General features: G+C 37.9%; 1 protein-coding gene across 1 annotated transcript in view; it reads right to left on the bottom strand.

Moving 5' to 3' along the window:
- Positions 1-411: 411 nt before the first annotated feature.
- LOC104981946 (long-chain fatty acid transport protein 6-like) overlaps positions 412-24506 on the bottom strand; it is a gene marked incomplete at its 5' end in the record, with an annotated part of 36485 nt that continues 12390 nt past the window's right edge. The window contains 3 exons of the mRNA XM_010831225.1: positions 412-1461; positions 22048-22172; positions 23459-23617. Of these exons, the coding sequence (XP_010829527.1) occupies positions 1228-1461; positions 22048-22172; positions 23459-23617 (518 nt within the window). The remainder of the gene's footprint in view (positions 1462-22047; positions 22173-23458; positions 23618-24506) is intronic.

The raw sequence follows: 24506 nt of genomic DNA, 5'->3' as shown, positions 1-24506 counted from the left end.
GAGCAATTAATACCAGCTTTGAATCTATTTCTTTACTTTTAAAAATTACACTTTTATCTCTTTTGATACTCACTAAATGCTTCTTTTCTACTTCTTTAAATTATGCTCTTTATCATTTCCTTCCTTTTATATTCTTTGAGTTTGTTTTAGCTGTTTTTAAAAATTAACTTATAAAAATGGATATTTAGCTCACTAATTTTCACTCTTCAGTTATTATTCTTATTCTTCAATGTAACATTTTCATTATCATTTGGCTTAAATTATTTTCTATTTTTATTTTTCTATTATAATTTTTCTTTGACTTATAGATATTTAGAGATGCTTCATTTTCAAATATTTAGGAAAAGATCTAGCTGTTATTTTAAACATTTCTATCTTAATTAAGCTGTTATCAGAGAACATAATCCATATATATTTGATCCTATGAAATTTGCTGGAATTCACTAAGTGGTCCTGTAATCTTTGTGAATATTTTGTAAATGCTTAAAAATAATGGATATTCAGCAGTTTTAAAATTCAGTGTCCTATATATGTTCATCAGTGCAAGTAGTTTCTTTATTGTATTATTTAATACATTATATCATTGAAAAAATTTTTGCATGTTCTATCAAAGAGATAAAATATTCTACTGTGATTCTGGATTTGCTTATTTCCCCTTGAGGATTTGCTTATTTCAAATTTTCATTTTTATTCTTTAAAAATATTATTATTGAATATAAATTGTATTTGATAATTATTTTCTCCAAGCAAGATGAAGGTATCTGTCCACTATATTTTGTCTTCCATGGTTGCTATTGCGAAATCAGCTGTGTTTTACTCCTAAGAAGGTAATTCCTTGGCTACTTTTAAAATGTTAGTAATATCTTGGCATAGTTTTTAAGGAAACTATATATTAGAAGCCTACATATAATTTTTGAGTGATATAAAAATGAATGACAGTAGAAATTGTGGATGGAAAACACAGAAAATGAAAAGAATCAAATTAATATATATCAGGACCTATGCTTGCTGTTTATACATTTTATCGTGAAATTTGAAAACTGAACAAAAGAACTATCATTATCCCCATATTACAGAGGAAAAAGATGGGAGATAGGCAAGGTTTTCATAATCTATGGCACCACAGTTTACCTAGAGGCAACTATGTTATTTAGAGGAGTTCTTAATTTTTTTAAAAAAAAGTGATAATATTTACTATAAGTTACAGTATAAAGTCTAGAAGAGAGATTAGCAGATCTCAATATCTCTCTTTTTTATTGTACTTACTTTGTGGAAGAAAGTCGCTCTCCCGACTGATCCAATTTTCCCAGTGTGATTCATGAAGTTAATGTTTCCTTCAGTAGCTCCATAAAACTCACACATCTTAATATTTCCAAATCTGTCTAAGAATTCTCTCCATACATCACTGCGTGCTCCATTTCCAATTGCCAAACGCACCCGATGATCCTTTTCTCCTTCCCTCTGTTAGAAGAAAACATTTTCCTCTTAATTTATTAATTTCAATTCCCAATTCTTTCTGTCATTGCTATTACTTAAATGGCAACAATCCAGAAGTAAGTTGTATATGGAAAGGAGTAAAAAAATTCATGTAAGTCTGTGGCATAACTGGGTCCCGTAGCTAATGAGCTAACACTGGCCCAGAGTAATACAGCTTTTATTTTCCTATATCTGGGAAAATCTCTTCCTAAATTTGAGATGCTGAAGTCTTATTTTCCCTGATATATATTTTCTTCCTTACCAGAATGGAGGTTCCTCAAAAATTTAAAAACAGAACTACCATGTGATCCAATAAAGTGCACCTCATGAAGATGGGGAAAAAATGGAAACAGTGACAGACTTTATTTTCTTGGGCTTCAAAAGCACTGTGGACAGTAACTGCAGCCATGAAATTAAAAGATGCTTGCTTCTTGGAAGAAAAGCTATGACAAACCTGGACAGCATTTTAAAAAGCAGAGACAAAGAAACTTTGCTGACAAAGGTCTATATAGACAAAGCTATGGTTTTTCCAGTAATCATGTATGGATGTGAGAGGTGGAACATAAAGAAGGCTGAGTGTCAAAGAATTGATGCTTTCGAACTGTGGTGCTGAATGAAGAAGACTCGAGAGTCCCTTGGACAGCAAGGAGATCAAACCAGTCAATCCTAAAGGAAATCAACTCTGAATATTCATTGGAAAGACTGATGCTGAAGCTGAAGTTCCAATACTTTGGCCACCTGATAAGAAGAGCCAGCTCATTGGAAAAGATACTGATGCTGGGAAAGGTTGAAGGCAAGAGGACAAGGGGGCGACAGAGGATGAGATGGTTGGATGGCATCACTGACTCAATGGACACAACTCAAGGAGAGAGTGAAGGACAAGAAAGCCTGGCATACTGCAGTCCACAGGGTTGCAAAGAGTCAGACATGAATGGCTACTGAAGATCAATAACAAATATTCACTGTGGCATTATTTACAAAAGCCAAGACATGGAAGACCCTAATGCCCATCAACAGATGGATGAAGAAAATGTGAGATAGATACATGTGAATATTATTCCATCACAAAGAAGAATGAAATCTTGCCAACATAGATGGACTTTGAGGGCATTATGCTAAGTGAAATAAGTCAGACACAGAAAGATAAATACTGTATGATCTCATATATATGTGGCATCTGAAAAACAAACAAACAGCAGCAAAAACAAAACCCCAAAACCCTAAACAGAAAACATATTGGTGGTTGCCAGGGGCAGGGTAAGGAGTGAGCAAAAACGGGTGAAGGGGGTCAAAATGTACACATCTCTAGTCATAAAATAAGCAAGTCCTGGGGATGCACAACACAGCGTGGTGACTATAATTAACAATACTGAATTGCATATTTGAAAGTTGCTAAGAGAGTAGAAAGTGAAGTTGCTCACTCATGTTCGACTCTTTGCGATCCCATGGATTGCAGCCTACCAGGTTCCTCCATCCATGGGATTTTCCAAGCAAGAATACTGGAGTGGGTTGCCATTTCCTTCTCCAGGAGATCTTCCTGACTCAGGGATTGAACCCGGATCTCCCGCATTGTAGGCAGATGCTTTACCATCTGAGGCACCAGAGTTGACTCTTAAACAACCAGGGATTAAGGACAAGGACCCACCATGCAGTAGAAAATCCAAACATAACTTCAAGCTGGTCCTTAGTATCATCAGTTCCACATTCCCAGATTCAACAACAGCAGATCATGTAATACTATGATATTTACTACTGAAAAAAATCTCCGAATAAGTGGACCTTTGCAGTTCAAATCCATGTTGTTCAAGGGCCACTGTACATCTTAAAGTTCTTATCACAAGGAAAAGAAAATTTGAAACTATGTATGGTCTTGAATGTTAATTAGACTTACACTGGTGATCAATTTGCAAAACATACAATATACTGAATCATTATATTGCATACCTAAAACTAATATGTTTATGTTCATTATACCTCAATTAAAAAGTTACAGTTAGGATATAATATCAGCTTAGTCATGGTAAAACCATGATTCCCTCTGATGTACCATTATCCTTACAAAAGTAATATAAAATAACAAGAAATAATAATAAGTCAGCAATAATAATAAGGTAGAGAACACAATGTCCCTGACACAATTAAAAATGGCCCAATGAACATTCTTTATCTCAGTTCCTTCTCAGTCTTAAAGGAGATTTTAATCTATTAACTTTAAAGAACACAGAGAATGGGAAAGGTAATTTCTCAACCTGAAAAGTGAAGAGATAAGAGGCATGTGACTAAGCAGAGTGGATAAGTTTGAACTCTAAGCCTGCATTTGGGAACACAATACACACTCCAGAGTGTGTCAACAAAGCATCAAAACAAAAAACAAAAAAACATGAGGAAGGCAGAAATCTTGGTTGCAAATTTGTGTAGGAAGCAGTTGCACTCGGAGACATCCTAATACAGACAATGTATCTGGGAGTTTGCCCTCTGCGCATTGGTCAAATACTTGAGACTTACTCTCTGAAGAAGGCCAACCAGATACCATTTCAGGTGTAGGAATCTATTGAAAACAGTAGATTCAGTGCAAGCCTGAATATTAAGTGGTGAGATCTCAGAGCCAAACTAATCTGCAGAGGTAGAAATCAGAATACTGTTTACATTTGGTAGAACAATGACTGATTTTTTATGATACCTAGGGGAATATCTTCAAGAAAAAATGAATAAAATTGATTAAAAATACTTGAAGTGTTATTAAATCATGTTCAGAAATTTCAGCTATAATGGAAAGTTTTGAGATGAATTAGTAACAAGCGTTTAGAAAACAAAATTTTAGAAGTCAATTAGCATCAGGGATAAAAAGCTAAAAATCCTCATTATATTTTAATTACATTGTATGTATGCTATGAACAAACTATATATGACTTTTTAAAATGAAAACAACTAATTATCAGCATATTTTAAAACATATTTAAAACAAAATATTTTAAAACATTAATATAATTAGATTGGTGCCACAGAGGGAGAAGAAACATATGTGTGCGTGAATGACTGTGAGTAGGAAGGGCAGCAGATGACAGCTAAAACTGAAAAATCAAGAAGTAGTAACATACATGTTTTATTAAGGATTATAGAAGTAGGGGCCTCCCTGGAGCCTCAGTGGTAAAGAATCCTCCTGCCAATGCAGGGAACATGGGCTAGATCCCTGATTCAGGAAGATCCCACATGCTGCAGAGCAACTGAGCCCTGTGCCACAGTTATTGAGCCTGTGCTCTAGGGTCTGGGAGCCACAGCTACTGAACCACACGCTGCAACTACGGAAGCCCAGGTGCCCTAGAGCCCATGTTCCACAGGAGAAGCCGCTGCAACGAGAAACCCACGCACCACGCTAGAGAGTAGCCCCTGCTCGCCACAACTAGAGAAAAGCCTGTGCAGCAATGGAGACCTAGCACAACCACAAAAGTAAATAAATAAATACAATTATTAAAAAAAAAAGAAATATGGAAGTAAATAATAATCAAAATATCTTAAAATAATTAAATATATTTGCCTCTAGAGATCAAGTATTGACAGCATTGGGTACTGTTTTCTCTTGAGAGTACTATCTGATTTTTTTTTAAATTGTAAAAGTACTAGTTTAGTAAAATAAAAATCAAATTAAAAAAATAAAATAAGAGCCAAGGGCTGTGGATACATCAGAATCCGACTTGCTGATTTCATTAGGCCTTTAAACTCGTAAGGTAAATATTCCACTGATAAACGAAACACAATGAATAAACAAACAAAAACGTCCCTCAATCACAGTAGCTTCTTCCAAGACAGAGGATTCTTCTCTACCACTAAATACAACCAGGAGCAATTCTGTCCTGGTTCCTCCTCCCATGGGCATGCCCAATACTGCCCACCTGGCATGGAACCAGCTTAAGAATTTTTCACTGCCATCTTCGTATATAAAATATTAGTCCTGCAAATCTTAGGATTTATTCTGCTTTAACAGAGAACAATCTTTCGTACGGCATGACTCCTGGATGCTTTTCAGGTAAGAGACGAGTTTTAGCAAGTATCATTAATTATAAAATGAACTGGCATACCAGTAAGAAGGTTGTTTGCAAACCCAATTACATAGATTTTAACCTGTGTGGTCTATAGCTGTATAAGCTTACTATTAATAAATGAGAATATTCATTCAGAGTCATTCAATGATATCGAAAATAAAATCACCAAAACTAGGATAAGGCTTTTATCCAGAAATATTAAATTCACATATTTAACTCTTCAGATATGTATTTATTTAAAGTGTTTAAATATTTATTCTACTTTCCTTTCCTTTAAAAGAAAACCCAGAAGATCATGCTTTGAGGGGTATGAAGAAAGGTCAACAGATTCATTATTTAGTGTTGTGGGAAAAAAGAGAATGAATATTTCCTTTGTTGCTGGTATGCATATACTCCTAAGAGTAAAATACAAATGACATAATTAACATAAGGTATATAAATTACAGTTATTTTACAGTTTATTGAGATATAATCTAAAGTTTCAATGACATTATTCAGATTTTTGTTTAACTGATTAAAATCATGAGCGTGGAAATATATAAATGAAAATAATATTATTCTTTTATTTATAATAATGATATAAAAATATATGAAGCTCTGGAGCAAGACCAAACTATATAATTATGTTTGGCATATGCCCACACAAAATCACATATATACACATATATGGAGACGTGAGGGGAGAAGAGAAACAGAAGCTTTTAAAAGACTAGTTTACACAGGAGTGGAAACTTTAAAGATATATAATACCCAGGGAGATGTTATCATAAATGCCATCAAGATGTTATCAAGGGTTACCTGGGGCTAAATCCAGCCTACTTCCTCTTTTAGTCAATAAGTTTTATTAGGACAGAATCATACCCATTTATTTGAATTGTCTACCCTGCTTTTGCAATACAGCTGCAGAACTAAGTAGTTGTGCCAGACAGCATAATCCACAAATCCTAAAATAATTACTAACCCGGTGCTTTATGGAAAAAGCTTATTGACCTCTGCCCTAAATTATACACAAAGTGAGAAAAGCAACAACTTAATGTTAACACATAGCAAACACCACCTGGTAAACTGGACAACACACTGGTGCTACAAATTAGCTCATTAAGCCTTTCATCCAGATTCATTCTGTTTTCTTCCTAAAAGAAGGGCTGTATCTTACTGGAAATAAAGGGGAGTTGGTTTTATTTGTAAAGCAGGTGAAGAGTTTCTTATGTTTACAAGCACATTGGTTGGTGGGCAAAAGGTTGTTCAGATGAGCCTTGAAAAAATCCTACCCACCTAGTGATGTTGGGAAGCTCTCTTGGTGACCCTGCAAGATGACTGGAAGCCAAGGGAAGGTATCAAGCAGAGCCTGAGGTAATAACAACAGTAAACTGGTACCAATGGCATGACGGACTGAGAGTTTTGCAGCAGACAGCAGTTGAAATGATCCAGATAAAAGATGATAAGAGGGGGAACCCACTATATGGTCAGAGAAATGGTAAAGGAGGGTCAGCAAAAAGACAAATGTGCAGAAGAAAAAATTATCAAGATTGGTAAAGGCAGACTTCAAGCATACCCTGGCATATATGAAAATTGAGACTCTTGAGAGTCCCTTGGACTGCAAGGAGATCAAATCAGTCAATCCTAAAGGATATCAGCCCTGAATATTCATTGGAAGGACTGATGCTGAAGCTTAAGCACCAATACTTTGGCCACCTGATGCTAAGAACTGACTTGTTGGAAAAGACCCTGATGCTGGAAAGATTGAAGGCAGGAGGAGAAGGGGATGACAGAGGATGAGATGGTTGGATAGCATCACCAACTCGATGGACATGAGTTTGAGCAAGCTCTGGGAGTTGGTGATGGACAGGGAAGTCTGGTGTGCTACAGTCCACAGCGTTGCAAAGAGTCGGACACAACTGAACAACTGAACTGAACTGATATGGAAATTGAGAGCAGGGTCTGAGGTTGTGAATCACACTTAATCTCATGTGTGTCCTTTTTGAAGGTGATTTGTGAAATCAGTGGTAAATCATCTAAAATGTAACCAAATCTTCCTAATGCATGCGTGCCAAGTCGCTTCAGTTGTGTCTGATTCTTTTTTGCAACCCCATGACTGCAGCCCACCAGGCTCCTCTGTCCATGGGATTCTCCAGGCAAGAATACAGGAATGGGTTGCCATGCCCTCCTCCAAGGGATCTTCCCGACCCAGAGATTGAACCCTTGTCTTTTGCATCTCCTGCACTGGCAGGCAGGTTCTTTACCACTAGTGTCATCTGGGAAGTCTTAATCTTCCTAATGCCCATCTATCATTTAAAGAAGTTCCTCTCTGTCTAAAAGTCTCTTAAAGACTTCTTTTAGGAAAAATTCCAATTCCTTTCCCTTCTTCCTGAGTTATGAGGTTACTACCTAAATGTCACTGGATATCTAGGCTGTGTTGGGAACAGGATGAGGAAAGCATGCGTAAATATAAGCACAATTAAATGAACAAATGAACACATAGCACCTACATAGGCACATACACAAAAGAAAGACACAGAGTGGCAGAGACAAAGAGACAGATGGAAGAGGAAAGGCAGAGAGTAAAAGTTAGAGAGAGAGAGAATATGAAAAAAAAAGAAACAGTGAAATAGAGCAACATAGAAACATGGACACAGTGACATATGCAGAGGCAGAAAGAGACCCATCTGCATGTGACAGAAACACAGAGACACTCAAGACAGTTGAAGACACACACACACACACACACACACATGTGCACGCAGGGGTGTAAAGTGAGACACAGTTACACAGCACAGAGATCCACAACACAAACAGAGCGAGAGATGGTGACAAAGACACATGCACACCGAGGGGTGTTTTCTCTCTCACAAATACACATGCACACACACACAAAGCCAAAAAAAAAAAAAAGATATAAACTAGACACAGATATCCTGGAAGACAGAGAGAAGCACATACACAGAGACGCACAGCTGCACACAGAGGCATCAGCGTGCAGGCACACAGAACGAGACGCATGCAAATAGAGAGACTTACGATCAGAAACCAAGAGAGAGAGTCCAAGAGAGAGGGCAAAGCAGAAATCTGGACAGTGTGGGACAGGAACGAAAGACAAGCCTGCAGTCATGTCAGAAGAAGCAAGGGAGTATGTCTGTACCCCGTGACCAGGTTATTATATTATCTCATTTTAATCACCATGACAACTCTATGAAATAAGAAGCATTATCCCCATTTTGCACACTGGGATAATGAAGTTCAGGTCCAAAGTCAAACATCAAATAAACAGAGATAGAATGTGAACTCATCAAAGCCTACATGCTCCGTGGGCAGAGAGGGAAGGAAGGAAGGAGGAACGGACAGAAGGAAAGAAAGAAGGGGAGCAGGGAGAAAACCAGCTCAAAACCCCTCAACAGCTCTTGCTCTGTTTTCCCAAGCCTTTCCCCATGATTTTAGTAATAGAAAACAATTGAATCCTGGGTGTCTGGGCTTCCCTGGTGGCTTAGTGGTAAAGAATCTGCCTGCCAATGCAGGAGACACGAGTTTGATCCCTGATCTGGGAAGATCCTACATGCCGTGGGGAAACTATTCCTGTGTGCCACAACTATTGAGACTGTGCTCTAGAGCCTGGGAGCCCAAACTGCTGAAGCCTGCAACAGCCTGTGCTCCGCAACCAGAGAAGCCACTGCAATGAGAAGCCCTCATACCACAACTAGAGACCAGGCCCCGCTCTCTACAACTAGAGAATGGTCCTCGCAGCAACAAAGACCAAGCACAGCCAAAGATAAATAAATACATAAAACTAGTAGTAATAAAAAAAGGAAATTCTAGTTTAGCAGTAAGGGCTCAAGTGTTTATACACTGGTGCACACACAGAGTAAGCCACTTCATTGTACACAGAACAGACACATTTTATCCCATTTGAAATTTAAGAGAGAACCTGCTCAATGGATCAGAGCTTTCAATGCTGACATTCCAGGGTCACAGTTTCCAGTAGATGGTTTCCCCCTGGCTTTCAGTGCCACGCATCACAACGATGTGCCCATAGCAGTGGAGGAGTCACAGTAATTTGTACCAAGGCTCTTGTTTCTTCAAAATATCCTCTGGGAGCTGTTTTCCAGGAGTGTCTGTTGAGCTTCTGTATTTGAGGGACTGGCTAAACTGCAGTTACCTCCTACCAGTCACAGATTTATTCCTGTGCTGAAATATACAGGTCTCTAACAATGCCTCTTAGAAACAAAGCCTCCTTCTTCCAGACCACGTGCTTAATCCTATTCAGTGAATCTACAACACACCCAGGCTGAATAGCCTCTTTATATACTTATGAAAAGTGAAACTCTGGAGGCTCTGTTTTAATATAGGTAATTTTGTGTATCAACCCTGATTTCTCAGGAAACAAAGACTGTTGATAGATGGAGAGACAAAAAAAAAAAAAACAGCAACTCACAGTGAAAACAAAGGGGCAAATCTTTTCTGCCTTTTAGCCCTGGGTAAGCAATGACTTAAGGGACAAAACAAAAGTATGGTGTAATTCGTAAAGGATCATCAAAAACATACAACTTGTGTTAGGGATTACAATTCTTCCATCTTGATTCTATTTAACAGAAGATCTCTTTTCTCCAAAACCCACTGTAATCACACATATACAAGTATCACACCCACGCATCCCAGTAATAAGAAGAATGACTATAACATTCCAACAGTTTGCTTCTTTCATGGACACTCTACTACTACACACTGGAAAAATACAGACAGCAAGCCCAGTGGGTGTCACAGAACAGGGACAAAGAAACTCAAGTTCAAACAGGGTAAGAGAGAATCCTGTTGACAAGAAAACAGGCACAAAAGAGCAGATTTTATACTGAAGCAGGAAAGGAATGGTGGAGGGGAGAGGCCAGGGGACTCTTTCCAGAAAGGACCTAAGAGGATTTGAAAGCAGAGTCCCCTATTGCTAAGACAGTATAGGCTCAGCTGCCCCTAAAAGTCATGGTCAAGCTGCCTTTCCAGTCTGGGTATGGGCAAGCCACGATTTCAGAGATGACAGTCATCAGTTCAACAAACCAATCTACATCATAAATAACAGTAAGAAAAGACCTCTGGGACCGCAAGTGTTACCACAAAAAGCTCTAACACATTGTTGTTTGGTTCCTAAGTCCTACTCTTTGCAGCTCCATCGACTGCAGCACGCCAGGCTTCCCTGTCCTTCACTATCTCCCGGAGTTTGCTTAAACGCATGTCCACTGAGTCGGTGATGCCATCCAACTATCTCATCCTCTGTCACCCCCTTTTCCTTCTGCCCTTGATCTTTCCCAGCATCAGAGTCTTTTCCAATAAACTGGCTCTTTGCATCAAGGGAGCTTCAGCTTTAGCATCAGTCCTTCCAATCACACCGTGACACCTAGTGGGCTCATTTCCACTCATTTTCTAGAAAATAATAAGTAATCAAGATTGCCATTTGTAGATCACTCTGCACGGGTGCTTTCTATCCTGGCAGCACTGGGAGAACTGAAAATGGGAGGAAAGCAATGCTTCAGACCAGCGGCGCTGCAAAGTGGCTTTGTAGAGAAAGACCAGCTTCAGGAGGTGACAAGACTCACCTCTAACCCAAATGACTGAGTTCACTCACCTAAAAGGGAGGACGATCTTCCCTGGAGACCCAGAAAAAGTTCACCTGAGCCACAACTGCCATGAGTCACTAATGAATGTTCTGAAAAATGCAAGATAATTTCTGCTGAGTGCAGCAATGGCCTCAGGCCCTTTTAGGCAATAATGCCGACTGTGATTTTTCTGAACTCTCCCTGGACTCTGTCCTCCCCAGGAACTCTGACTTTCTCATTGCAATTGAGCTTCCCTTTCAGGTCTGGGACTAGGCAAAGGCTGTGCCGATCATGAACACTTGTATGTCCCAGCAACTGGTCTTCTCATATTTGTTACTTTATTTTTAAAACTAATACAACTATTTTTTATTCAGCACTACGATGTCAGGCACCATTTTGAGTACTGAGGATATAACTATAGATAAAAATGATAAACCTCCTGCTTTCCTGGAATTTATATCATAGGGTGGGGAGATTAAATGACAACAAATAAAACTTATCTATGAAATATAAAATGAGGTGATACGTTTTATGAGGAAAATAAGGCAGTGAAAGAGAACTAGGAGACTGTAGTGCAGAGCCTGACTCCATTCTTTATGGTTGACTGTGGAGAGATTTCAAACCACCCCCATCCCCCTTCCTCTTCTGCCCTAAATCTGAGCAAACTATTGAGAATGGCCAGGGCTCCTTCCTTTGGCAGCAACAGGAAGTTCAAAGCACATGAGCAACGCTACGTGCACAAGGTCCCTCACCCTAGTGCCAGCCTCTTAGCACAATAAAAGCTGAACTGGTCTCTTTCCTCTGCTATCCCAAGTCAGTTTTTGACCTGCTTGGGCCCCTTGTCCTCCTCTCCCCAGAAAGTCATATTATGTGAGTAATAAATCCATTCACATTCTCTTAGTGCACGTATGACATCATCAGTCTCAACAGTACAACCCGATTTTGAGTGTGGGGTCCACGTGAGTTGGGAAGGTGACTTGTACCAGACATAAATATGGGTTGTGGCCAGAGAAGCCCTCTCTCAGGAGGAGGAGGAGGGGATCTGAATAGCCAGAGAGTGAGACATGCAAATATCTGGGGGGAACATTCAAGGGGAGGAACTGAGAGTCCTGATGCATTGAAGAAAAAGCTAGGAGTCCACTGAGGCTGGGGTGGATGAAACAAGCAGAGTGTGTGTCAGGGTGGGGGTGGGGGATCCTAGCAGGGCAAGCAGATCCCACAGAGCTGTATGGCCCCATGCTAAGGGCATCTGGATTTTCCTCCAGGAAAACTATCACAGGGATTTGAATAGTGAAGTAACATCTGATTTACATTTTAACAGAATCATTCCAACTGCTACGTAAGAATTGAAGTTAGAAGGGCAAAATGGAGTTCAGAAGAGGCCATTGCTGGGATTTGGAGGGGCAGGAAGTTGTGCCAATGCAGATGAGAGCAGCAGGGCAGTAAGACGAGGTTTGAGTCTGGAAATATTTAAACGTTGAAACTGCAGGATGTGCTCGTGGAGGTGTGAGAAAAAGAGCAGCTGCAAGGAAGATTAATGACAGAGCTGCAGATACACTTTTGAGAGTTAAGTTGTAGATGGTATTTTCAGCTGGGAACACGTCCAGGGAGAGAGAGAAGGGAAAGGCTTGACTGAGAGTTCTGGACATGCTACCATTTAGAGGTCAGGAAGACTGAGGAAGATCCCAGCAATAGAGCCAATTTAAAGCTATAAACTGGCATTCCTGAGCCTGGTTTATATGAGTCTAATATAGAGATATGGGCTGATAGATGCGATTGCGAACCTGTCAGGCTGGAGACTAGAACAACTTTGGCACATTTGTTACAATAACAAAAACATCTCATGAGGCCTCTTTGGAGAAGGCTGTCTCCTCTTCCAGGAGACTCCATCATTATGGACCATCTGTCTCCATTTGTACTTCAATTTCTGTCTCATTAATACTTACGTCAGCTTTGGATGTAATTGTTATTATACTCATCCTGTAGATGAAAAGACTGCTGTGGGGACTGCTCAGAGAAGCTGAACAATTCGCCCATCATCACAGAGCTTATAAGATAGGGAAGACAGGCTTGAATGTGAAGCTCCCTAACTCCAAGGTGCAAAGAAATTAAATGATTTGCTTGATGCCACATGATGAATTAATGGAAAAGATGGACTTAGAACTCTCTTTTTTATTTAAATCCATTGTCTTTCTTTCACTGGGAATAAAGTCATCTGCTGGAAAATTCAGGCTGCTAATAATTTGCTAAAGAATCTTGTATTTTCTGGTAAGCCTTACTAGAAAGGCAGAGATCCACAATTTCTGACCTTGACTTCATATGTCCATAGCATGGACATTAGAAACAGATTATTAAAGGAAGAGGCAATGTGGAAAATAGCAAATAAATAGTAAAATAAATAATCTTGAATATAAATTTTAAAATGTTAAATCAATATGGAAGGTAGGAAAACCAACTAATACACCATGTTTGTAGTAACAGCAGGATATACCCCAAGAGGAAACAGGTATAATATTTTCAGGGTTTCCGATTTTGTATTTTTATTTCTAATGTTTTTGTGTGACAAGTGCAATATAAACCTGTTAACATTTTAACATTAGTAAAGCTTTATTTTAAAATAATAATGGTCTAAATTGATTTTTGCAATCAATGTTGCATGGTTTTTATTATTCAAAGGCCAAATATTTTTTAACACTACAAAATTATTCTAATTTTATAATGACATTCATGAAAAACATTACCACATTCTGCTTAAAAATAATATCCTTCCATTTGTGTTTGGCTTATCACTTCACGTTTTTTCACATACATCTTATAACTGGATGATTAGAATCAATGGGCAAATTAGGAGAAGTAGGTACTGTTATCTATTTTATATTGGGTTAGCCAAAAAGTTCATTCAGGTTTTTCCATAAGATGTCACAGAAAAACATGAATTAACTTTTGACTACACTAAAGCCTTTGACTTTGTAGATCACAATAAACTGTGGGAAAGTCTTAAAGAGACGGGGATACCAGACAACCTTACTTGCCTCCTGCAAAACCTGTATGCAGGTCAAGAAGCAACAGTTAGAAACCGGACATGGAACAACAGACTAATTGCAAATTGGGAAAGGAGTACATCAAAGCTGTATATTGCCATCCTGCTTATTTAACTTATATGCAGAGTATATCATGTAATGGCGGGTTGGATGAAGCACAAGCTGGAATCAAGATTGCTGGCAGAAATATCAATAACGCAGCTGACACCACCCTTATGTCAGAAAGCAAAGAGGAATTAAAGAAATCCTTGATGAAAGTGAAAGAGGAGAGTGAAAAAACTAGCTTAAAACTCAACATTCAAAAAAATGAAAATCATGGCATCTGGTCCCATCACTTTATGGCAAATAGTTGGGGAAACAATGGAAAGAATGACAGACTTTACTTTCTTGGGTTCCAAAATCACTGCAGATGGTGACTGAAGCCATGAAATTAAAAGACACTTCCTCCTTGGAAAAACAGCTATGACAAACCTAGACAGCATATTAAAATGCAGAGATATTATTGCTGACAAAGGTCTGTTGGCAAAAGTCAAAGCTGTGGTTTTTCCAAGTAGTCATGTATGGGTGTGGACCACAAAGAAGGCTGAGCACTGAAAAACTGATACCTTTGAACTGTGGTGTTGGAGAAGTCTCTTAGGAGTCCCTTGGACAGCAAGGAGATCAAAACAGTCAATTCCAAAGGATATCAACCCTGAATATTCATTGGAAGGACTGATGCTGAAGCTGAAGCTCCAATACTTTGGCCACCTGGTGTGAAGAGTTGACTCACTGGAAAAAAACCCTGATGCTGGGAAAGATTGAAGGCAGGAAGAGAAGGGGGCGAAAGTGGACAAGATGGTTGGATGGCATCACTGACTCAATGGACATGAGTCTGAGAAAACCCAGGGAGGTTGTGAAGGACAGGGAAGCCTGGTGTGCTGCAGTCCATGGGGTCACAAAGAGTCAGACGTTACTGAGCAACTGAACAACAACAACAAATATAAAGACAGAACCTGTGGCTCCAAGAGAAGAGACCAGTAGAGAGTCACATAACAAAAGCTTGAACTGAGCCTGTGTCTTTTGATTCCACAGCCAACACACTACCTGATGGCTTTCCATATAAAGCAAACTTGTGGGGAAATCCAGTAAAAAAGGATATATGTATTCTAGTGGAAATGACAGCAGCAAATGTATAATAGATAAGACAGAAAAAAGACATGTATGCTTTATATGTACCACTACCCATGAACTATGAATCAGTAAGTATTAAAAATGCATTTATAAAAAGCCTTTAATATATACACAGTTCTAAAACTTTCCAAAACATTAATTCCCTTCTAATTCTACCAACATTTAGGTTGTTAATAGCTATTTTTAAATATTAGTCCCTCATATTTATATATTTGTAGCTTCTCAGCAGAAAAGAAAGTTCTGGTTCCTTGCCAACTTTTCTAAAGCTTTCATATTTAGTATGAGAATAGTAAACACGTCTCTGATTTATTAAAGAAAAACTGGGTTTTAAAAGAGAGCTGATTTTCTCAACCATGTAAAAATATGCTTCAAATATCTGAGGAAAAGAAAAAATTTAAAAAGTACTAAATATTTTTAAACAACTGGATCTTGGAGATAAAATCAATTATTCTGAGTGCTGTCAAGAAGACAATGGCAATGAAACTAAATCAGAACATCTTGATAACAACTAAAATTCACATTAATTTTAAAGTGTCATTCTTTGGAAGTTACTACATGGGATAATCAAAGTTTCCAAAGCTTAATTCTTTGACAAACTACATCTTTCACAAGATGTGAAATGGGGAAAACCTAATGGTAAAACACTTGAAGTAATACAGAGACTAAGAAAATGAAAACACAATAAAAGAACAAATGCTTTAAAAATATTCATTTTTCACATGAACAGTGTGCATATGAACCAGCTTGGCTGATGAGGATCAGCTTGTTAGCCTGCAGATTCCTTTTCATTCAGAGGAAATCACAAGTGGCCGAAAAAAAAATTTATGCTCCCAAATCATTCTACTGATGTGCTTGACTGAAGTGTGTAGGCTTTTTGCAGAAGAACTTACTAACTGACCTATTTTCTGTGAACATTTGTGACTGCCCATTCCCCATCATCATCCGTTTTACCTTAGTTAGCCTTTTTCTTATCATTTTTCTTTTTTTCTTTTCCCTCTTCCCCTTTGGACATAACTTTCTGTTGAAGCTGTTCTTTGGCTGGTTGGTTTTAGTACTGTAAACTGCTTCTGAGCAAACACGGAAATTTAGCAAAATTATGTAAACTTGATCCTGAAGTTTTAGAATGGCAAATAAATGTACAATTGTTTACATAACAGAAAAGGCTAAGCAGAAAGTAAATTTCAATATGTCAGTATAGAGGCTCTACTTTACGTAGACTTAAATTAATGTGAGATATGTACCTTCATATTCAGAAATCTGGATGTTTCCTTCATACATTAAACTATTAATAAGTAAAAAAAAAAAAAATTCATTTTTCAGTTAGAAAAGAATAAATAGTAATGCCCTGAATCAGGGACAAGGTAATGCCAATGAGAGCCTGTAACTGTCTTCAGACCCATTAAAAACATAACTGATAAAACCAATATACAAGTTCAAGAGATCTAGGTTAAGTCAGCATCATTTAGTCACTGAGTGGTAAAGAATCTGCCCACTAATGCATGAGAGGGGGGTTCGAACCTTGGGTTGGGAAGATCCCCTGGAGAAGAAAATGGCAACCGACCCATGTATTCTTGCCTGGAGACCCCCTGGGTAACGAAGCCTGGCGTGCTACAGTCCATAGGGTTGCAAAACCACAAGAATTGGAATTTTATTCTCGAGTACTATTGAATTGTCTTTATCCTTACATCTTATCTAAATATGACAAAGTGAAAGTGTTAGTTGCTCAGTTGTGTTTGACTCTTTGTGACACTACGGACTATAGCATGCCAGGCTTCTTTGTCCATGGAAGGAAACCTCTTAAAGCTTGAAAGAAATGATGGATTCTCTTTGGAGAAAGCACAGCAGGTTCCCTTTCATAATGAAGTCTTAAAAAATCTCACATCATCAATGCCAACATTTTCATTTTGCTACCTTCAAAAAAACACAGCAAACACTTAAGGGTTCACTTCAGGACTGTCTAAACATTACTAAATATTGTAATGTAAAAAAAATAATAATAAAAAAATTTTTTTAAAAAGAAAGTTTAGTATAATCTATATGGAATTGAATGAAGAATATTTAATATTTAATGAAAAATATTCAATAAATATATCAAATACGTTTAAAATGTTTTAAAATATCTCTCTTCATGATGAGAGTTGAGCATAAACTATTTTGTCAAAGTTTTAATATTGTCAAAGTTTAATATTCAATGTTAATATTCACTATAATATTCAGAATCATAAGTATATTTTCTAGTTCCCAGTAAATTTCTTAAATTTTAAGAAAATAATATAAGGGAAATAGGATATAATTAATAGAAAACATATATACAAATGTACATATACTAAAGAATATAAGCTATGCTTTGAGAATGTCAAAATGTGGGTGTTCCACATTGAGAGCTATAGACAAACTATATAGTGTAAATGATAGACTATAATGTTAACTTGAAAAAGAGGCATAATACGTATGCATCATAACAGAGGGCTTTGTTAATTAGGCCCCGTTCCCTGTACATTTTGGGCTCCAGATTCCTGCATTCAACTGCCTATTTTACTACTTAAACTGGATGTCTAACACACCAAACTTAACATGTCCAAAAGATATTTAATTTTCACTTCTTGAATCTCAGTTTTCCTTATCTCAACAAATAGTTCACAATTGCCTAGACATTTGAACTGCAATCTTCTTCACTCTTCCCTCCCTATTCCTGAACTAATGGGAATCTTATTATCTTGCTATCTTTCCTTCAAAATGGATTCCCGAATGGGTATATTTTCTAGTTTACTTTCATCTTTTCCCAAATGCTCTGAAGGGTACAAAATCCAAATTTCACCTCCAGGATCTACTGAGCCCCGTAAGATCTGGTCCATGGATGGCCCAGCCAGTTTGCATCTCATTAAACACTCAGTGGTGTGTCCGCTGCGGGCTGCGTTGTTTTCAGTTTATTCCATCATGACTGCAGTCCGCTGGCTTTGCCTTGGCGGTATCCCACCCACACCATCATGATTCCTCAGCTCTCAGGTTACCATGTCAGTGAAGCCTTCCCTGACCGCTCCATCTAATCAGCAATCCCTCACTCCTACCACTCATTGGTCTCCATCACCTCAAAAGGTTTTGTTTCTCTGTAATATTTATCATTATCTGTAATCACTTTTGTAATACTGGCGTGGGTTGCCATTTCCTCCTCCAAGGGATCTTCCTGACCCAGGGATTGAACCTGAGTGTCTCTTGTGTCTCTTGCATTGGCAGGCAAATTCTTTACACTGTGCCACCTGAAAAGCCCTAATATTAAGAAAATATAGGGCTAGATCTATGAGAAAATGTATGATGGCCTTCAGTAATGTAGAAAATATGTAAGATTGGAAGATGGGGAAAGAGCTGCTTTTCTAGTCTCAGGGGAAGAAGATAACTCCAACACTCCATGACTAAGAGGAGCAAGTACCTCAGATACTTTTTTTTAGATTTTCTTTAAGGACAGTGCTGCTGCCAGCAGTTTGAGGCACATCCAAATGTTTATGCCAAAGGAAATTTTGTAACTGAAGTTTTTAAAAAGAGAAAAATGATGGGGTTGAGTCGGGGGGTGGATAAGTGCTTCCAGCTAGGGACAGTCAACTCTAGGAGGTTTTTATGCAACTACATACAAACACTCAACTCAGACTGTGGCTTCTGCCTTCAGGTGAATGTCCAGAATATATTACCTACCCTGAGATGGACAACAACTCTAGATATAGAGAATATGTGGTTTTGCTTTCTTTTAAATATGTCTATTAAATATCTCTGGGGCTTAAAATCACATCTAATGAGACATGCAATTTACTTTCTTTGAAGGTGTGTGGACTGTGTCACTCGTTAACTCTGTGGCCCGACTTGAACCCACTGCTGTGTTGGCTGCTCAGCACACACTGCCACTTCCTTTCAGGGAAGTTCATTGAAAGGAAGGAACACTGGGCAGCAAGAGAACAAGATCCCCTTGAAGGGATAAGATGTCATAACAAAATGACTTTCTTCTTTTCCCAATCTTTAATGCCAAGAACTGTTTGTACTCTGTCTGTGAGAAATCAACAAAGAAGATTAGGTAATACAATGTATCTCTGTTCAAAAAAAAATCGTTACGTTTTCCTTTCAGCAAATATGTTTATTTCCCTCTCTCCTCATCAACTTGTCTTTGGGTAAGTGCTTACAGATTATTTCACAAACATGAGTCTTTCCTCAAAGAACTTTAAGAATTAAAATAATTAACTAAACAACCAGGAGTTCTGCTCTCAATTCAGTTCTCTCAAATTTTCTTCAGCTACAGTATTTCTCCCAAATCAGCGCAGTACAAGTTTAGAGAAGAGAAAAGAATATTTCACCTCGCTTAAAAACGTCAAAGGAAAACATCATGAAAAAAGGCTTATAGCAAATATAACAAACTTAATTAATTTATTATACGAAATAGGAGCTCAAATGAATAAGATAAAACATGTGCCAAAGAGATAAATAAGTAAAAGAGGTATTTTAAAAGGGAGCTACAGTTAAAAAGCTCCCCCATTTTGCCAGTAATCTTAACAAAGAAATCAAAAATATGTTAGCTTCTAGTTTATTAAACTAGAAATAAAATTAAAACTCTTTTCCTCATTTTTTTAAAAAAGAAACAACATTCTTTGCTCGAACAATATTACTACAAAGCCCAAGCAAGTTGGGTTTCATCCACTGTATCTGAAAGAGTGAGCCAGGGAGACTGGTCTTTTCTCCCTGTTCTCCATCCTACAGGGACTTTTGCAGAAACTTACAAAGCATAATGTATTTTAAGTGTTACCCACGTAAATAAAATGTAAGCGCTATTAACAACAACAATGACAAAAACAACTAGTGTCTTGTTTTCCGTGAAGGACACTGGAAGACGCTTATTTTTAATACCACTCAGTATCAATAAGAGACTGTGGGGTGGGCATACTCCAAATTGTCAATGAGATTCTAAATCACATCAATCACTCTGAACAGCAATCTGGAAACATGCCATAAAACTCACCAAAACATCTGTGTTCTTTGACTACCTTCACTTCTGAGGCCCCACACTGACTATATTCCATGAGGATACTAAATATAGCATCATTTAAGATGGTAAAACTTATAGAAAAAATTTAATGAATGTATCCAACCATGTAATAATGACTTACAGAGCAAATGATCTTGCAAAAGTTCATGTTGCTAATAAAGGATGAGAGGAAATAGGAATGTCTGGGGCCATGGTCTAGAAATGCTATGAAGAAGTTTGTTAGGTAGTGCTTACGATGTCCTGCACTGAAAAAGCCTTTCATTTTACTGGAGGGCATTAATTCCTCAAATAGTTCAGGTATCACATCATCGAAAAATACAATAAAATCTGTAAGAAGAAATAAATCAGTCTGTACCCCTATAATTACTCTACTGGGAATCTTCAGGTAAGACCACAATTCTGACACTGGCAAACTCTCCTGGAGAAGAATAAAAGTCAAAAAGCTGAAACACTTTTATGAGACTCCTTGTCTAAGCCATGAACGTGGGGAATGCATAGGGATTTGAAGCACTCTTGACCAGACAAAAGGGTAGGATGGCCTCTCCCACAGGACACAGGTCAGGAGTCAGATGGGAGATCTCACGATGGTAAACTCCAAGCTTAAAATGACAAGCATTTTGTAAATAAGATTCTCCAGTTTCAGATTCTTCTCTGTGTTCTTTCTCCTGTGTAATTCCATATCTTTAATACAGTCTTATTTAAATGCCTCCAGTCTAGCCTCAGCTGTGCTGTGGGTAAGGAAGGATTACATGTCCATATTTTAGCTGCCAGAGAAGGCATTCCAGTCCACCATCCATGCCTTAAGCCAGGGTGAAGATGGGAAAAGGCAATGAGTGAGACATGTCTTAGAAAACGTGTTTCTCTCAAAGGTCAAGGGCAGGTCATCAGTCAGGCTCTGCTGCTCCACCTTGCATAGTGAGGCATCCTTTATTAGCACCCTTCAGGGGGCTGGTGTTGATTTGATTACAGAGTCCCTTCTTTGTAGCCTCAAGTATGTTTAGACCATCAGATAGTTGAAAAATAAGCATCTTGAAATACAAATGAGACCAGGAAAAGGACGGTAACTCCTGAAGGCAAAAAAGCAAACCAACTAATATAAAGACAGCCTTCAGGCTTACACAACTGTCCCTACCTGTCTGTTTTCAGAAGGGGTGATTTATCAAAAGGTCATGAAAATGACCACCTTAGCGGGAAGATAAGTGCAAAGTGCAAAGCAACATTTCTTTTTAAGTCTACAGCAAAACCAAACAAAAAAATGTTCTAATGTAATCACTTGTTCAAAAAAAAAATAGAAAAACAAGTATAATCAGTGTCATTAGTTTTTGTGTTTTTTTTTTAAAAGACCAACATTGTAAAAGATGATCTAATTCAACCCTTGGAATAACTGCTCTCTGTAAACAGAAAGTAATTTCATAATCAGATGCATGCTATGTTTATAGAAATTTTTTTTTGTTGTTTACAGACATTTTAATCAGTATAAGCATGAAGTGGACCGGATTGCAAGTCTCTCTTCCCTTGCCTCAATAAAAAGCACATTAGTACATTCCTAAATAGCTCTTCTTTTATTTTCTTTGATTGTTTTATATTTATTTTATTTTGGGGTTTTGCATATATCCTTGTAAGTCAGTTAAACTATGTTCTGGAAAAAAAAATGGAGTATAAGCAAACAAAAATTATTATCTCTCAATACCTTTTCTTTCTGAAATTACTTTTTCTCTTACCTTAGGTTGTTTGCAAAGGTAGCGACAAAGTTCTCCAATGTACTGAAACACAGTCACATTATACTTTCTGCAGTCATTCCAAAACTGGCTTGCTGAGAATTTCTTCCTTAACACACAAGTGGCACCTATGAGAAAAGGCATAAAAAGGCACAAGGGAGAAAATTCAAGGGCAGAATTAACATAAAACACAAATGACGTTGCTCCGTCCAGAAGAGTTTTGCTCACTTTCAAGGCTTTTATAATCTATCAGCGGCCATTTATATCAAGCTCATTTGAAAACATTAATCTTACAGTCCAATAAATCTTCTAAAAATATTCATGCTGTAATTCTATATTTGACTGTAGATATGCTTCTTACAATACATGGGATGAAAGAAGCAGTCAAAATAAACAGGACAATTATAAGTAGTAGAGAATGAATATAGATAAGGGTCATCCTTCTTCACAGAGACCAAGAATATTCACTTACTTTTGACCTTGAATATATACATAGTATTTATTTTTAAAAATTTTAAAGTAGCCTCATATATTTTGAGGTTGAGTTAGCAAGGTAGAATTAGTAAGAAAGCACCAACAAAAAGGTTCATTGATGACTGGAGAACCTAATTTTAACAACCTAATTTTAATAACAATTTTAAGTCATATGAATATGTTCCAAGGAAAATGCTAATGTCTTGACCTTCATCTTTATTTACTGTGGACATTTATCACATTCTAAACATACTATTCTACAAAATTACTTTATAGTATTTTAGATATATATATATATATATAAATCATGATGAGTGATCTCTAAAAATTATTTCTGAGTGAGCTAGTAACAGACACATAATCTCAGCATGATTATCAGTGGAATATACTGAGTTGTCAGTTCCACTAAATGACTTGTTGGATATCTGGAGTACAACGTTTGCAAAGATAACCTCAATAACTCCTCCTCTGCACTTACCTTCACAATGTGAATTTGACACTCTTTCTTTCAAGAAGTGGGGTCTATTTCCCCACTCGTCAAATCTTGATTCTGAGCTGGCTTGTGACTTGCTTTGATCAGCAAAATGCAGATAAAATGATCCATGTGACTTCCAAAGCTAAGACTTAAGAAATACTAGGCTTCTGATTGGGAAAGCTCCTACCTCCACTTAAGGAGGCAGGGCTTGGCCACTAAACAGTGAGAGATCACATGGAGAAGGAAATCTTGTCACCAGCCCGTTCCAACCACAAGGCCAAATTCCCACAGCACTGCTCTTTCCAATGGGTGATGAAGCTGTGTCCTTTTAGTAAACATTTTATAGCTGTATAACACGCACACAATTACTCTGAATTCTACCAATAGCATTTCAAACTTTAATGAAGACAAGTTCTAATTATTAGACACTGTGAAAACGTATTCAAACAGACAATGAAAGCGTACCTAATTCAATACATCCACCAATTCCCACAAGAGATGCGGCACTATGATACAGAGGAAGAGTTATATAAATGATGTCATCAGGAGTACAACCAAAAGCCCATAATCCAGTAGAACTCTTCATAGCTGCCAGATGACAAATCATAGCTGCTTTTGGTAGACCTGGAAGAAAAGGAAAAAAAAAAAAAATGTAACAGAAAAGATACTGTGTTGGTATCAACTACAACAGCAACCGAGACAAAGATACATCAAAATGGTCTATATGCTTGGTAAAAGGGGCCATACAAATGCCATCTATGAGTTTAGCCAATCTCCAGAATCTTGGATCTATCCAGAGGATTAAAACTATAAAACTATATAAGACTTTGAAATCTCAGTTCAGTTCAGTCGCTCAGTTGTGTCCAACTCTTTGTGACCCCATGAATCGCAGCACTCCAGGCCTCTCTGTCCATCACCAACTCCCAGAGTTCACCAAACTCATGTCCATCGAGTTGGTGATGCCATCCAGCCATCTCATCCTTTGTCGTTCCCTTCTCCTCCTGCCCCCAATCCCTCCCAGCATCAGGTTCTCCAATGAGTCAACTCTTCGCATGAGGTGGCCAAAGTATTGGAGTTTCAGCTTCAGCATCAGTCCTTCCAATGAACACACAGGACTGATCTCCTTTAGGATGGGCTGGTTGGACCTCTTTGCAGTCCAAGGGACTCTCAAGAGTCTTCTCCAACACCACAGTCCAAAAGCGTCAATTCTTCAGCGCTCAGCATTCTTCACAGTCCAACTCTCACATCCATACATGACCACTGGAAAAACCATAGCCTTGATTAGATGGATGTTTTTTGGCGAAGTAATGTCTCTGCTTTTGAATATGCTATCTAGGTTGGTCATAACTTTCCTTCAAAGGAGTAAGCGTCTTTTAATTTCATGGCTGCAGTCACCAACTGTAGTGATTTTGGAGCCCAGAAAAATAAAGTCTGACACTGTTTCCACTGTTTCTACTGTTTCCCCATCTATTTGCCATGAAGTGGTGGGACCGGATGCCATGATCTTCGTTTT

The sequence above is a fragment of the Bison bison genome, unplaced genomic scaffold (genome assembly GCF_000754665.1).
Source record: "Bison bison bison isolate TAMUID 2011002044 unplaced genomic scaffold, Bison_UMD1.0 scf7180017859588, whole genome shotgun sequence".
Taxonomy (NCBI): Eukaryota; Metazoa; Chordata; class Mammalia; order Artiodactyla; family Bovidae; genus Bison; species Bison bison.
This window is presented reverse-complemented; position numbering and strand designations above follow the sequence as displayed.